We start from the raw sequence: 16,574 nt of genomic DNA on the forward strand, positions 1-16,574 counted from the left end.
GAGAGGTTAGAAATGAGATATGTCAACAGCTCAGACATCTGAGTTGGCTTTTGGTTTGGTTTTCTTTCTCTCTCCTCCCATATAAGTTCATAAATGTTCTTATGTTGTCAGGCTTGGTGGCAAGCACCCTTACCCCTGAGCCATCTCACTAGCCCCCCAGTTAAGTTTTTAACAGTACCTTGAGTCTTCTCAGGTTGATTTTCATGTCACTTAGGTTTGTTACAATGGTTTAAACTTCACTCAGACCTTTCATTGCTAGAATACAGTGGCTTGGTTTTGATATATCTTCCATTCCACATTAACCCCTTCTTGCCTACACCCGAAAGGGGAACAAACATCCTGCAAACTTAGATTTACTTTTTCATTTTCTCAGTTCATCTATGGAGTCTTTGTTTTAATGTGAGTTGACAGTCCATCTTATTTTCCCTTGTCTACATACCCAGGGCTGATGTAAAACCCAGAGCCTTTTGCATGGTAACAAGTGCTCTCTCACTGAGCTGTGTCCTTTTTAATTTGTTCTTTTGAGACAGGAGCCCAGGTGACTTCCATTCTACAGTATGCTAATTTCATAGTATTCACTATGTGTGTGTGAATAAGTATCCTGTTTCTCTTTGTGTGTAGCAAAGCTGTTGGGATGCCCTCCCCTGTTTCTCCAAAACTGTCACCAGGCAATTCTGGAAGTTACTCTTCTGGGGGAAGTAGTGCTTCAGCAAGTGGTTCTTCAGTGACCATTCCACAGAAAATCCACCAGATGGCAGCAAGCTATGTCCAGGTTACATCTAACTTCCTCTATGCCACAGAAATTTGGGACCAAGCTGAACAGCTTTCCAAAGAACAAAAAGGTTTGTTGGGCACTGGATAAACTTTGATAATAGAATAGTTAAAAGAAACATTTGTAATTTAGTTAAGTATGTGGAGACCACTTACTTTATTTTGTGGTTTAAAGACAATCATAATCAATTTGCTAATAACATTCTTTGCTTAGCTGCATACTAACTATGACTAGATGTGGTTAAAATTCCCTTGGGCTGTGCATGCCTCCCTGTTAGATTACTTTCACAGCATGCATAAGACCCTGGTTTGACCCCCTAACGTGAAGGATGGGGAACAGATGAACTGATGTGGGGGAAGGGACATAGACAAACGGCTTTTGTGGTAATGCTGACACAAACTAAACTAGAAGTAGTTCTTGGTATAAGACAGATACCTCTCTATTCTGGCATATTGGAAGTAGCTCACGGGGTAGTACCTTGTCTATGATCAACTTTCTGCTGTAGTCTCAAATACACCTTAAACAATATAGCAGTTGGATCTGCAAGATGACTCAGTAGGTAAAGATGCTTACCACAAAGCCTGAGTTCAAGCCTCAGGACCTACTTGGTGGAAGGTGAGAAGAAACTCCACAGTTTTCCTCTGACTCAACACAAGTACACTGTGACACATCCACAGACAGATAAATGTAAGAGAGAGAGAACCATTAAGAAAATAGATGAGTTGGATTTGTTTTATATAGTATTCAAGCAAGGTCTAAATGCTGCATTTTGTAAGTAGCTCTCCCCCTTATTTGGCCATGCCATTGATGTTTGAAGAAACTGAATCATAGACGATATCATTCTGCATATGACCATTTCTTCCTCATGCTGCCATTACACTTGTTATTTTATCTTTCTTAGTTCCTTTCTATTGATTAGATTCAAGTTTAGTATTAGATATAATACTCTAGGTGGTTCATCTTATTAAAATATACCTAGTTACCTAAGGTATTGTGTTAGGATTCTGTTGCTGTGAACAGACACCATGACTGCTGCAACTCTTACTAATGAAACCACTTGATTGGGGCTGGCTTACAGTTCAGAGGTTCAGCAATTTATCATGACAGGAAGCATGGTGGCACACAAGCAGACATGGTGTTGGAGAAGTCGCTGAGAGTGCTACATCTGGCTCTGTAGGCAACAGAAAGAAGCAGTGATGCCACTAGGCCTGACTTGACCTTCTGAGACCTCCAAGCCTGGCCATAGGAACAACTTCCTCCAACAAGGCCACACCTCCTAACTCACTCATTATAGGCTTATAGGACCCATTGTTTTTCAAACCACCACAGGTTTGAAATTAATACCCAATATTGATATTAAGATTTATCAGACCTAAGCCAGTTGGTGGTAGTACATGCCTTTAGTCCCAGAACTTGGGAGGCCAAAGGCAGGTGGGTCTCTGAGTTCAGGGCCATCCTGGTCTAAGAGCAAGTTCCAGGATAGCCAAGGCCATTACATTGAGAAACCCTATCTCAAAAAACCCAAATAAATAAGTATGTAAGTAAGTAAATAAATACATAGATAAATAATCATCAGACTGAGCAAGGTGAAGTAGGCCTATCGTCTCAGAAGCATTGCAAGTTGGAAACCAGTCTGATGCAAGACCCTGTCTTTAAAAAAAATTTTTTTTTAAATCAATAGGTTATTATGTGGTGTCACTTTGATAAGCATGATATAACATTTCCTTTTAAACTTTAACTCACACTTTTGACATCCATGATGACTACTGCCTGGGTCCATTATTAGGAAAGAAAAAATTCATTATGTTCCAGGCACAGTGGTGCCTGCCTGTAGGCTTAGATTTTTCAAAACCTTCTTTAGTAGGGTTCTCAAACATTTTGATCCCTCTTCTAGCCCACTGTCTAAAGGTAGGGGAGAAAAGATGGTAAATAGAACAAGGGGATGGGAACCTGTTTGGAAGTGATTCTTTGGGGCAATTCCAATCTCCGTTGTCAGTTCAGTAGTGTCAGGATACCAACAGTCCAGTTCAAAAGTGTCACCAAACAGCAGTGTTGGCACGATCCAGCAGAAACCACCAGGTCTTTGCCAAATCAGCACGAGTCAGCTGGAGTGACCCGGACCCACTGGAATACCAGGAGTTCTCTGCCATGTCTCTCTAGTTAGAGTGAAGATCAGCAAAGATGAGAGACCAACAAAGAGTTACACAGCTATCTATGTATGCAAGCTCCCCCATCATTGTCTGTTGAATCTTACTTATGTTCTCTCCAAACATCCTGTGAATCTGCATCACATGACACAACCAGAAACTTGCACTTCATCCGCCTGTAATTCCAGGAATTGGGAGCAGAAGCTGTAAGGATGAAGAGTTTGAGGTTATCATTGGGAGTTCAGGGCAGCCTGAGCTATGTGAATTCCTATTCAGGAGAGTGAGCAAATAATGGAAATGGAGTGAGCAAAGAAAAATCAGCACCAATATTGTGTCTGGCATTCCTTTCACATTTATTAGTTGGAATCTGTACAGACGTTTAACCTTAAGTGTCTCATCATTTCTTGCCTTACTTGATTATTAGGTAGTCTTTAACAGTCCTTTTTCTCTGCATGGCTAAAAGCTTTCTTTTCAGAGAAATATCCAAGTACTGCATCCCTGTCTGCTCCCAAAACTACATTGGAGTCAAATCCTAGGACATCGTTCACTCTTCCCATTTATGCCATTCTGATGTAGAGCCTCCGTTGCTCACTGAGGAAGAGTCTTTTTGTTTCTGTCCTTTCAGATTTTAAACATCTGGCTGAACAGAAGGGATTTGTTGGTGGTTCAGGGAATCTGATAGTAATTAGATAGTAGCAGAATGGTTTGTTACAGACTTTCATGGAGTTACACTGGGGCTAGTGTGGGAACACACGAACACTATTTTCTGTTTTCTACTTTTTTAATGATTTATTTATTCTGTTTTATGTGCATTGGTGTTTTTGCCTGCATGTCTTGTCTGAGGGTGTTATATCCCCTGGTACTGGAGTTAGTTCCATTCAACTGTGAGCTGCCATGTGGGTGCTGGGAATTGAACCCAGGTCCCCTGGAAGAGCAGCCAGTGCTCTTAACCCCTTAGCCTTCTCTCTAGCCTTACTAGTTCTTACACAGAAATAACATGTAGAGAGAGAGTGCTTTTGAGTAATCCAGTGGGGTGCTGCACATGTGCCATTGTGACTCTATTTTTAATGTGTAGTAGCAGTTGACCATTTTCATCAGTGGTATTCACCTGGAATTCATTATCATGCATTCTGTTTAAAATGTATTACTTCCTGAACCTGAGACTTTGTAGCGGCCTTTAGTGTGGGAGACTGCTATTTTACAGTAAATCAGTGAAGAATGTGTGATACTTAATGAATGTTTTTAATTTTCTAGAATTCTTTGCTGAACTGGACAAAGTGATGGGCCCTCTCATCTTTAATGCAAGCATCATGACAGATCTGGCTCGTTACACCCGGCAGGGACTGCATTGGCTTCGGCAGGATGCCAAGCTGATATCTTGAACTGAACATACTCTCGTTGCCTCTGATTTTTTTCCACAACACTGTGTCACATCACAAAGGAAAACTGCCATAACACACCACCTAGTCGACACTAAGAATGAGGAATGGTTTTCTCCTCTTTGGTTTATGTTGTTGTTTCTATAACCCAAAGCTATCATATCAATTGACCCTTTGAAGAGTCCCAATGTGACAAGTATTTAAATGCTTCTAAACCTTCAGTACATCAGCAAGATGGTTTTAGTAATTGGAATTCCAGTTGCAATTCATAAATAATCAAGTAAAATTCTATTTATTTTCATTTTTTTTCAAGTTCCCAGATTGGAGCTTGTTTAAAGCTTAGTATTTCTGCCTATAAATTTATTCTGTTAATATTTAGCATAAACTTAATGTAGGCATTTTATTTATATATTTTGGGAGCTGTGTTACTTAATGTCTTCTAAGATAAGAGTTGGCTTGTCCAAGACAGGACTTGTTCTCTCTACAGCTACTCACCTATGTTCTTTCAAGTCTTACTACAGTTTTATTATTGTAGGATTTATGCTTGGTATTAAGGATGCTCTTCCACATGTGAAAAGTCATTTAAACATGAGAAGACGGCATTCTGCATGGGTGCAGAAATGGAGTGGGTCTGGTTTAGTATGCATTATTTCAAAACTGTGAATGTGTGTTAGTAACACTAGCAATCACAAGGTGACTACATTGCATCTAATGCATTACAAAAAAGCAGATAGATTTGCTGGGGAAGCACTGAATGGCTTCATAAAGGACAATCTTAAACTATGAGTTTGTTAAAACCTTATATTCTTTTTTGTTTTACTCATTTGACACTTGATTGAAACAGAGTAAATTACTCCTAAAAACAGTGATCCAGTTTCTGAAGGCTGCAGCCTGTATTCATTGCTAATGTTTGAAGGTTAAAGTCTGTGGATTTCCCCTATGGTGGAGAGATTGTGATGCTCAGATCTGACAGTTCAGGAACTGGAGCTTGAAAGGAGGTGTCCCAATGTCTAATGTGGAGAAAATTAATTTCTCTTTCCAAAGATCCTCATCAATGATGTATGCTTTTGACAGGATCAGAAAACTCACAGTAGCAGCTGAGCATGGTTTTGTATATCTGTAATCCCAACACTGGGGAGGGATATCAGGAGGGTCAGGAGGTCAGAATCATCCTCAAGCTACAGAAAGCTAGACAGTGAGTTTGGGGCTAGCCTGAGCTACACAATCCCTTGTCACATTAAAGAAAGAAAATGTATACTAGGAAAGTACCAAACTTGGCTCATTGTGAGCTTTCTTGGAAAGGGGGAGATGATAGAGACAGGGCTTAGGAAGCCAGCTCTGTAACAGTTCCTTATCAAACTACTGTTCCCGCAAGGTGCGCATAGCAGTGAAGGGCGAGGATGTCTCTCTTCCTCTATACTTCTTTTTAGTGACCCCGTCATGTCTGGTGTGCCTTAAATCTTAACTTTAAATGATAACTCTATGGATTGTTTACAGATAAAGTTTTATGCTGGGACCAGATTAGCCATGCATGGTTGGTCCTCTACAATAATAATTTCAAATCCTCTTTGATTTTAAATCTTCTTTTAGAGTCACATTAAGACTCCTTCAGAAAAGCTAGTACTTTGGTACCTGATTTAGTGTAATCAATTGGGTATAATGCTGCTTCAAAAAATGGCTTTTCCTTCTCATTCCAAAAATCCATCCAATTAGGGAGAAAAATCCCCTGTTAGCAGATGATTGTTGAGACTTGAATGGAAAGGAGGAAGAGGGGATAGCAACCTTCACGCAGCAGTGTCGCAAATCCTCTCTGACTCCTTCACCACCTGTTTCTGAAGATAGTGAACTTTGTCCTGCAGTCTCATATCTACAGAGCTTAACTGCTTTGTGTCTCATTATTTTTACATAGTGTTGAGGGTTGATACCTATAGCTTATGCTGAATTGAACATTTTTCCCTTGGAGAAATTGCCTCTGTACCTTCCTACTTTAATCGTAGTGTATTTACGGAATGCTTCTTCAGAGGCCATCGGTTCCTCTCTTGTGCTAGTAACCTCCATGGTCTAACAGCTGTGTGTCCTGTCCTTGCCTCTTCTCTCTCACTCTGGCTTCTCCATTTCAGGGAGGCCTTAGAAGTAGAGCAAGCACCCTCTCCCTGTGCTTTCAGCCCCGCTGCTGCAGTTCGGGGCTCTGCTTTCCAGCTCTGGGCTGTGTGCAGCGCATTCTAGTGCGCCTCTGACGTCATGCTAAAGCAGAGTTTCCTACGTGTTCATGGTGCTGCTTTAAGATGTTTTCCCTTTAAAACTGTCAGTTCTTGGAGAATGAAATGGTTGAACCTTTCATTGTGGAGGATTTTCCTCACCACATAGAAATGGGCAATGGATCAAAATCTGATCCTAAGCGATTGCATTTTTGATGTCATAGTGTGTGAGAATACACTCTGTGTCTCTTCTCAGATGTTTTGTCTCAGTCATGTCCAGCACATACCTTGGACTCCTTTACAAGTGACCATCCCTCCCTCTCGGTAGGTGCCCTCAGTGTTTTTTAGCCATTTAAAGCTGATTTGACAAGTGGCTACAAACTTAGTCTGAAACTTGTATTCACTCTATAGTTAGTAATAGAAATAGCAACTATTGTTAATGCTCAGTTCACTGCTCTTAAGATCACATTTCTATGGCAGGAGGCAGCAGCATGCACCATTGGACTCTGGACAGGTGATCACAGGATCACAGTGATGCAGCTGTCACAGTAGTCCTGCCTGGGAGAGGCTGGGCTGTGGGAGCACTCCCCTCCATGCATTCAAGATTACACAGCCTAGCCCATGTCCCATTCTGGCTGGAGAACACCCAGCCCTTTCCTTGCTCAGTGACACCTTTTTCTGGGCAAGAAGTTATGAAGTCACTTTATTATCTGTAAGTGCTTCAAATAAAGTCACAGAGCTGCTGAAGGGAGAAGGTTGACCACTACTGATTTAATTCTCCACTGTCAAAGCAATTCAGAGTAATGTGTGCATGCGTCCACAGTTGCTGTTTTTTCTGGGAAGCTCTTGCACTAGGGATTTACAGGCACCTGGGCTGCACTTTGAATGACACACTTGTGGCTTTAGAGTAGCTGTTATTGTTTTGTTTTAAAATTGTTCTTCGTTTCTTTTCATTAATGGTTTAATCAGCTAGATTAGAAAGCATCATTTGTATTTAACAGCTGAAACTTTGGTACGTTGACGGTTATCGAGTGAGCTTGCATTGTGTAGCCAGGGCCTACAGAGGCTCTTGTCAGGAATACAAGCACTGCCTGGAGCTGGTGCTCAGAGGAGCTTCTAGTGCAACCAGGAATAGCTCCGTGGGGTGATGCCTAGCTCAATTGAGAAGGGGGATGCTGTACACTCTTCTAGGTATGAGGGTATGCGACTTTGGATCTTAAAATTATGTACACATACACACTTTATATATATGTACGTATGTATGTATGAAAACATGGAATTAGTTTGTCAAAAATGTGTGTGTTTAGTATTTTAGCTTAGTGCAACTATTTCCACATTATTTATTAAATTGATCTAAGACACTTTGTTCTTGGCACCTTGAATATTAACATTCAAGGATGCAATGTGTATTCCTTTAGATTGTTAAAGCTTAATTACTATGATTTGTAGTAAATTAACTTTTGAAATATATTTGAGCCCTTCTGTAGTATAATAGGGCTCTTACAGGGTGGGAAAGATTTTAATTTTCCAATAGCTAATTGAACAAAATGGCTTCATTGTATATTTTGATTTATAGGAGTCTGTAAGGTGTCTGGGTCCCAAGGACATCTACTGAGGATGACTGTTTTAGGTGGGTGGAATGGTGTTTAGACTATACCTTAGTGACTTGGAAAGCCAGAGCACCTAGTTCAAATCCGGACTCCTATAACTCATTCCTCTAGGATGTGGAATACAAATCCCATCCAGCTTCACATTTCAATTAGAGAGGCAGACTTCTTTTCCAGTAATATTGTACACCTAGTGTTGCTATGAGTAAAATCAGTAGGAAAAATACTGAGAAGGTCTGGGAAGACGCACTGACTAGGCCAGCGGTCACATTTGTAAATGTACCTTTCCCATACCTTCCAGTGGAGGCATTCAGCTGCGACTTTTCAGACCCTAAAACCAAGCCAGGGAGGAGGAACACATGTTTAAGGTTAGAGAAGGCCAGGAGTGCGGGTGCATACCCTGAGGCAAAGGCCATCCTTTGCTAGATAGAGAACCTGAGATGCTGAGACCCATTGGTGAACCAGTGTGGTAGTGCATGCTTTAATTCTAGCACTTGGACTGTCAGTTTGAGACCAGCATGCTCTACACAGAGAGACCCTGGGAGAAAGCAAAGTGTAGTAAGAGGATGCCATTCTGCAGAACTCGTGTTAATTACATGAACCCCATGGTTAACTAAAAAGAACTTACTGTTCCCAGAGCCAGGGAATAGAAAAGAAGCTACACTTCTCTTGTAAATGGTATTTAGAACAAGGTGTTCGGGTAAAGTCTCAACTAGTCAGAGGTTTCAGCAGCTTAAATTGCTAATATTTAAGAAGTTGATTTTCAGGAATGTCTGCCTGTGCCTCTCTCCTTGCTGCCATTGATCAGCTCAGCAGGAATCATCATCTTTAAACGTGGAGAAAGCTCTCAGATGAGCGTGGACAAGCTCCCACCCAGAAGTCCTAATGATACTTGGTTTTGACTGTGCTGCTTCTGTGTTAGGTTTCTTCTCAGCTTTTAGCCACTGGGGTTTTCTGCCTGTTCTGTACCTCTCTAGAAGATGTCGACTTGGAAGTGCTGCCTTTCACACCAGTGCCATGGTGTCCATATAGTTGAGCTTGTTGCTGATCCAGAGGTGTCCCCTTTATGCTCACACCTGGCACATCACTGACATGAGCATTCAACAGTACATGGGTGAGGGTAGAGGTGGGGCTAGCCAACAGCCCTGGCTCAATTGGCAGGGCCTGCAAAGGCCCCACTTGAGGGCCAGACACTAGGTTGGTAAGCACAGTTAGGGAAATTTCTACCTAACCTCCGTTTTGAATGATTCTGAGAAATTTTATATATGGAGGATGGAAATGCTTATATATTTATTGAAGATCTTTTTATTTGAAATTAAAATCATTTGGTAAATAATGGTTTGATATTTGGGGAGGGTTTTGGAGGGAAGTAACATGGTTGATAAATTACAGGCCTGATGACTCCCCTGAAGGGCGCTGTTGCTGATGGAGAGAGAGGCCTTTATCTTGTACATGATCCAATCTTTGTCTTAGGTTTCTTTTATCCAAAATATCTAGGCATCTGACACTTTCAACCAAAATTTCAATTATATACTGTGATTTTTATTTGTTGCAATACGTTAAATTTCAGAGGTACTTTGGGGCTCAAGAGCTAGGATTTCTAAGTCAGTATGTGCATTTCACATAATAAGCTGTTAATGGTGAGCAAAGTATTATATACTAACTAGATTTTCCACATCTGTATAGTATATTATATGTATTTTGTGGTATTGAGATTATAGAAAGTTTAGAGTGTCAAACATGCGTTTAATGTGTATTTTTAAACAAATTTATGGCAATTAAAATATTTGGAGACAAGGGTATCACATTTCAATTTGTAAAACTCTTTTTAACTCTACTGTGTCATTACAATGCTTTGTATAATGCCAAACCATAGCTGGAGAAACTAAGTTTAATAAATATCAGCTAGCTTTTCTGTACTACGTTTGCATGCACTGTGCTCTCGCTTCTTCAGCTGCTGCTGTGATCTCTTGTGTAGTTGCTCTTTGTGTCTTAGGGTTCAGTCTGACTCTGCAAAGGTCTGGCCCCGCCAGCACAGATCTCAGTTTTTGGTTACAGAAATTTTGGATTCTGGACTGAATAGATGACTTAGAAGTTAAGGGCCACTGCCTGCACTTCCAGATGACCCAGGTTCAAGTCTCAGCAACCATATGGTGGCTCACAGCTGTCTGTGACTACAGTTGCCCGGGTTCTAACACCCTTACACAGACATGAATACAGACAAAGCACATAAAGTAAATTTTTAAAAAAAATTTTGGGTGCATGGCCATGGGTCCGTGTCCGTGAGTCTCAGTTATCCTGCACCAACAGACATCTTTAATCTTTTCTTGATGCTCTTAAGACATACACTATTAAAGAAAAAAAAAAGAATGTACACTATTATTTATTTTTACTATTTATGTATTGGTTCTTTTTATTCTTGTTTTTCTGAGACAGGGTTTCATTATGTAGCCCTGGCTAGTCTGGAACTCACTGTATATACCTGGTTGTCCTTGAACTTACAGAGATTGGCCTGCCTCTGCCTCTGCCTCCACCTCCCTGGTACTGGGATTAAAGGCATGTGCTACCATGCCTGGCTTTGGGGCATGGGGGGTTCTATTTCATGTTCATAAAGTTATAGACAAACTTACACATCTTCAGATGGTACACACCAGCCTAAAGAGTTCTTTGTAAAGAGCCACGACTTCTGCTCTGCCAAGACTCACTATTGTTAGCTTCTGCATTGCCTCTGTCATGAGATTCTTTGAGGAGTGGGTGCTCACCACACTCCCAGGTGGAGCAGCACCACTGGTTAGGGAGCCACTACTACTCCCTATAATGGATGAAGTGACTCAGTGAAGTGTCAATTCCAGACTGCCAGAACTTAGATTTGAGACATTTAATAGTATTTATAGAAAAATAAACTCTGACAAAGTTATGTCTATGTACAAATCAACAACATTCTAATAAGAAATGGAGACCAGTTTAAAGCAAGTATCCGTCTTTAAATATTAAAAACAAAGACTACTTCACTTATCTATCTCCAACCAAAATGTCGTTAACAATATTCCCCAGAACAGATCACTGTTGGAGGTGACTCTTCCCCAGTATGGACATCACTCCTGGGCCACACTTAGGGAACAGCGTCTTTTTCTAGTGGGGGGAAGAAAAGAAGTGATTAAGATTGGATGTAGACCTAAGGAGCCCTGGGACACCTCTGCTGCCTCCATTATTCCTTGTTTCATCTGTCGTTCAGTGTTAGGAATCTGAATGGTTCTTGACTGTCACGGAATCCCCTCCATGGAGTTCACAGCTTCATATATTCCCCCCACCCCCACCCCCACCCCACACCACTAATTTCAGCTTTACCCTTGGGTCTCTGTTTTCTGATCTCATCTCTCCCAGCTTTCCCAGTGCTCTCTGGTCCACCCTGTACCTGGGATCATCAAATACCTGCATAGTCTTGTGATACACTCAGAGTCATCCCGGCACGAGGCACCAATGGGCCTGAGGGAAACCCCTCTCCAAAATGGGGTCATTCTCCGGGATCTCTTTGCTGAACTCACTTCTGGTACTGGGGAACTATTGACCTGTAGAGCAAAGGCATACTCACTTTAGCTGAGGAAGCACCCACCCTCTGCTGCACAGCCTCAGAAGAAGGGCCCTTTGCAGGTTGCAGGAGATCGAACTGCATTTCTAAGGACTGAGTCTGACTTGGAATTCCACGCCACTACTGTTTCCTTCCTTACCTGACCCAGCAGCAGCAGGCAAGTCAGGAGCACTGCAAAGAGTTTTAGCTGTAGCATCTTGGCAAAAGAATGATGTTGGAGTCTGAAAGCCAGGGGGCAGTTCCCGTTTCCTTTTATAGACCGACACCTATCTGCCTTTCTCATGGTTGCCAGCTGAGATGGGGCAAAGTTTGTTTGTAATCAGGATCGATGTAATCAGTTAATGTGTACCCAGAGAATGTACTCAAGGACTACACTCCAGGCACACTGTGCTTACTGCTCGTGGACTTTGATGGTGTTGCTGGTCTGGACCCTTACACCCATCTTATCAGAAATCAGCATTGTCCTACCTTGCCTCTGAAAGCCATGTGAATCCATGAGGGAGACTAGGAACCTTGCCATACTTTTAAGATAACTCAGCAGGCTGGGAATGTAACAGTGGGGACGTGTGTGATCCCCTGGTTCAATTCCCAGAGTGAAGGAAAAATTCTTAAAATAGCTCAGTGAGATGGTTATAATCAAAATCGGATTCTAATAAAGTCTTCAGGAGTAATGTTGACCTCTGAGCTTTTCTAGGCAAAACCCACTGACCTGTTGTGTACAGGCAATTAGGGAGGAGATGTAAACAGACTGTCTATGGTGCTCTAGTTCCCCCATCAGTCTACACTGCCATCTTAGTAGAGACCTGGCTATAAGGAGCTCAAACTGTACCTATCCTTAGGTCTTCGTTTTTAAAGACACACGAGGGAGGAGGTAGCAGAAACTTTTTTTTTTTTGGTTTTCGAGACAGGGTTTCTCTGTGTAGCCCTGGCTGTCCTGGAACTCACTCTGTAGACCAGGCTGGTCTCGAACTCAGAAATCCGTCTGTCTCTATCTCCCAAGTGTGCTGGGATTAAAGGCATGCGCTACCACGCCTGGCTGCAGAAACTCTTAACTTGGTGTCATTACAGCTTAGGTACTGACAACACCAAATGAATCATGTAGTTCGGGCTTTGGTGGAGCACTTTCAGCAGCCTCAGGGCAGCAGGTGGTAAACTGAGTCTGAAGCCCAAACACTGGCAAGAATCTGAAGCCCAAACAGTAGGCAAGAATCCCTGTAGGTTTCTAGGCTAACACTGAAGTGTACTGAATGTGAGTGATTATGGGTACTAAATGGCAAGACCTTTGATGTTGGTAACAGCTTACCACATAGCCCAGGCTAGCCCAATTTTATAGTCCTGCTGCAGTCTTTGAAGTGGACCACTATACTCAGCCATGGTAGTTTTAAAATTTTTGAGAGGGAAAGCTGAGATTGAAATCAGGATGTGCATAGGAGCTTAGATCTCCGTATGACCATAAGAAACCACACACACACAAAAATTACAAATAGATTTCTCTCTTCCTGATCTGATATCTCACATAATCTTTCCAAAGGCTCTTTTCATCTTCATGATTAAGCATTTGGACAAAAATCTTGTTTCTTTGTCAAGGCAAAAATGGAGGAACTGCCGAAGTGCTGAAGGTAGCAGTTGGTCACCAATCTAAGCAAAGCTAATGTCACTAATTGCCAAGGGAGAAGTGTGGTGAATGTCAGAGCTGGGATGGGGTGGGATTTAATGGCAAAGATCTGGGAACTCCTCAGCATAAAGAGTCACTGAATAAAGCCAGGTTGTGGTGGCAATGCACCTTTAATCCCAGCCCTTGGGAGGCAGAGGCAGGTGGATCTCCAGGTTCAAGGACAGCCTGGTCTACATAGTGAGTTCCCTGATGGCTACATAGAGAAACACTGTCTTTTTAAAAAAAAAGAAAAGAAAAAGAAAAACAAAAACAAAAACAAAAACAAAAACTGAGTAGACCCTGCCTACCAAACATAACCAGTAAATCCTACCAGTTCAGAATTAGAAGACTAAATGGGAACTTGTGTAGAGTTGGGGAAAGGTTGTGTGGTGACCCAGTGAGCATTGAGTAAGAACACAGATGTGATTAGGTAAACAATGTGATGTCCTAGAATCAGGTCCCTGGGCTCAGTGCCAGCTTCTCTCTCCTTCACCAGTGCTCAGACATGCAACTCATCCAAAAGACGAGTTCTTCTTCCACTCCTCTATGTGTCTCTTCCTTTGCCCTGAGCAAAATCAAAATAGCCTTTGGTGTCGTTCCTTAAATTCATCATAGCCCAGTCAAGGGAAAGAGCCTGAAGCCCTGTGTCCTTTTCACACAAAGATCATTCATTCTCATGGGTGCAACACTGCCCAAGGCCTTCAGATTAAACCATCTGCAGGCCAGCCTTCCTGCCCAAGGAATGGGGTGTCAGGGGCAAGTTATTCAACAGCTCGACAAAGCCTGCATTTAAAGGGAATGTGGAAGCTACACTACCCAAAATTGTTAAACAATCCATCTGCTCTCTCCTGTCAAGTATGTTGCTAAATGAAGAGCTACGAGCTCCTCCCTCAGAGGCCTCGGCTGTGCTAATTTCAGCCATAACACAAGAGCTCTAGACTGGGAGGCAGGAGCTGCATGCTGCAGAGTGGATCTGACCATCTGACCACAGGCTAGCCCTTCCTGTCTTTTGCTTTAGTCTTTTGCTCTGACATAAGAGTAGGCCTCAGGCTTCATGGACACATTTGGGGATTCAAATGATTAAGTTACAAGAAGAGAGACTACTAACAGGTTTGCTGGTAAGGACCTGCTCACTCCAGATACAACCCCAGGGACTGTTCAGAGAAGAGTGCTGGAAAAAAGGAGAAAGGGAAGCTGCCTTCCGGGCAGGGAGGAGATCAGTAAGTCTCAGCAGTAGGGGGACACTTTAGTGTCATCCCTGAGCAAGAGGTGCCTATAAAAGGTGGAAGACTTTGAAATGGAAAAATGTTTCCAGGTAACGTTTCAACAAAGGGTCAAAGTGCATTTACTTTCTGGCTGGAACTGGCAGGTGTCTGGGCCTGTACTATGTAGGTCTACCTATGTCCTGACTACAGTACTGGCAGGATGGAGAGAGCTCTCTTTCCCAGATTGCAGCCCATAGCGGAGAGCCATCTGGGGACAGGAGCATAGGCCTTGCCAAGAGTTAAATGGAGCAAGTGGTTGCATCACAGCCGAAGAAAGAGCCATATCTTAGGGCTGGGAGCTGTGGGTATCTGAGACATGGGACCATAGCAGCGGCCTTTCGTTCCTTAAAAGGCTTGACTCAAGGAGATAGGGAAATGGCTTAGTTGGTCAAGTACTTGCCACATAAACAGGAGGACCTAAGTTCAGATCACCAACACCCATGCCAGCACCCATGTAACAAGCCAGGAGTGGCAGCATGTCTGCAATCCTAGGGCTTGCTGGCAGGGGGGGGGGGGTTGGGGGGAGGTTGATTTATATTGGGTTGGAAAGATGGCTCAGCAGTTAAGAGCACTGGCTCTTCTTGCAGAGGACCCAGGTTCAACTCCCAGCACCCACATGGCAGCTCACAGCTGACTGTAGCTCCAGCTCCAGGGCTTCTGACACCCTCATGTAGACATACATGCATGCAAAACAACAATAGTCTAAAATAATAAGGAAGTTCTAAAAAAATGTAGCCTTTACATAAATAAAACAGGTAAAGGAGTTGAGGTACTCTGTCACACAAAGTCAGCGCCACTGGACACTGTCACACAGCTCAGACCCCTGCAGGTCCTCTGTCACACAAAGCGCCACTAGACACTGTCACACAGCTCAGACCCCTGCAGGTCCTCTGTCATGAAACGTCAGCTCCACTGGACACTGTTACACAGCTCAGACCCCTGCAGGTCCTCCATCACGTAAAGTCAGCTCCACTGGACACTGACAGACAGCTCAGCTCCCTGCAGGTCCTCCATCACGTAAAGTCAGCTCCACTGAACACTCACACAGCTCAGAGGGGAAGAGTCTGTGAGGAACAGGCCGAAAATAGCCTTAACACTGTCAGCCATGAGCAGGACCCTGAACATCAGAGCCGATTCACAATGCTCAGAGGGATGGCACTGCAAGTCTGATCCCTGGAATTCAGATAAAGGTTGACGGAGAGAAGTGACCTCACAAAGCTGTCCTCCAACCTCCACACGCACACTGTGACACATGCACACACATACAGTAATATATTTTTTTAAAGGGTCAGCCCAAGAGACTCATCTGCTCTGGGCTAAGAGAAGTTAGTTTTCTTTTTTTTTTTTTTTTTTTTTTTTTTTTTTTTTTGGTTTTTCAAGACAGAGTTTTTCTGTGTAGCCCTGGCTGTCCTGGAACTCACTCTGTAGACCTGTAGACCAGGCTGGCCTTGAACTCAGAAATCCTCTTGCCTCTGCCTCCTAAGTGTTGGGATTAAAGGCATGTGCTACCACTGCCCAGCAAAGAGTTTTCTGAGCTGTTGTGTCCAAAGACAAGATGGATATAGCTATACTTCCACCTCCTTGGGGTTTTGCAGATTATTTCTGAATGGTTTTTTGGTTTGCTTTTGGCTTGAGACAGGGTTTCTCTGTGTAGCCCTGGCTGTCCTGGAATTCTCTTTGTAGACCAGGTTGGCCTCAAACCTGCCCACCTGTCTCTGCCTCCCAAGTGCTGGGATTAAAGGCATACACCACCAAGCCTAGTAGCTATTTCAGATTCTTAAGAGTCTCTGATTCATTTGTTTAGACCATTCAGAATAAATCTGGACAGAGCCAAACAGGGAAACTGGACTGGGTATGGTGTCAGCTCTTGGGGTCACTCATTTCGCCATCTCCAATACAGACAACCTCAGCACTTTCTGTTGATACATTTTACAGATAAGACACTTAAGGCTGCAGAAATGAC

The 16,574-nt window shown here is 42.8% G+C and overlaps 2 protein-coding genes across 5 annotated transcripts in view; one reads left to right on the forward strand and one right to left on the reverse strand.

The window, feature by feature from the left end:
* Positions 1 to 10,616, forward strand: part of Aff4 (AF4/FMR2 family, member 4) — a 71,191-nt gene extending 60,575 nt beyond the window's left edge. For 2 of the 4 annotated variants that reach the window (XM_030246443.1, XM_011249331.3), the window contains 2 exons: positions 622 to 842; positions 4,174 to 10,022. In XM_030246443.1, coding sequence (XP_030102303.1) covers positions 622 to 842; positions 4,174 to 4,301 — 349 coding nt within the window. In that variant the 3' untranslated portion in view covers positions 4,302 to 10,022. Of the gene's footprint in view, positions 1 to 621; positions 843 to 4,173 lie in introns of all 4 variants that reach the window. The other 2 variants (NM_033565.2, NM_001363331.1) reach the window with 1 other exon arrangement.
* A 350-nt stretch (positions 10,617 to 10,966) lies between these two features.
* Positions 10,967 to 11,922, reverse strand: Leap2 (liver-expressed antimicrobial peptide 2). Its single transcript, NM_153069.3, has 3 exons — positions 11,832 to 11,922; positions 11,536 to 11,672; positions 10,967 to 11,235 (listed from the first exon to the last, which is right to left on the reverse strand). Exons 1-3 carry the CDS (start codon positions 11,886 to 11,888, stop codon positions 11,199 to 11,201), a joined length of 231 nt encoding a protein of 76 aa, NP_694709.1. The 5' UTR covers positions 11,889 to 11,922; the 3' UTR covers positions 10,967 to 11,198.
* Positions 11,923 to 16,574: the final 4,652 nt, after the last annotated feature.

Source organism: Mus musculus, chromosome 11, assembly GCF_000001635.26.
Source record: "Mus musculus strain C57BL/6J chromosome 11, GRCm38.p6 C57BL/6J".
NCBI classification, from domain to species: Eukaryota; Metazoa; Chordata; class Mammalia; order Rodentia; family Muridae; genus Mus; species Mus musculus.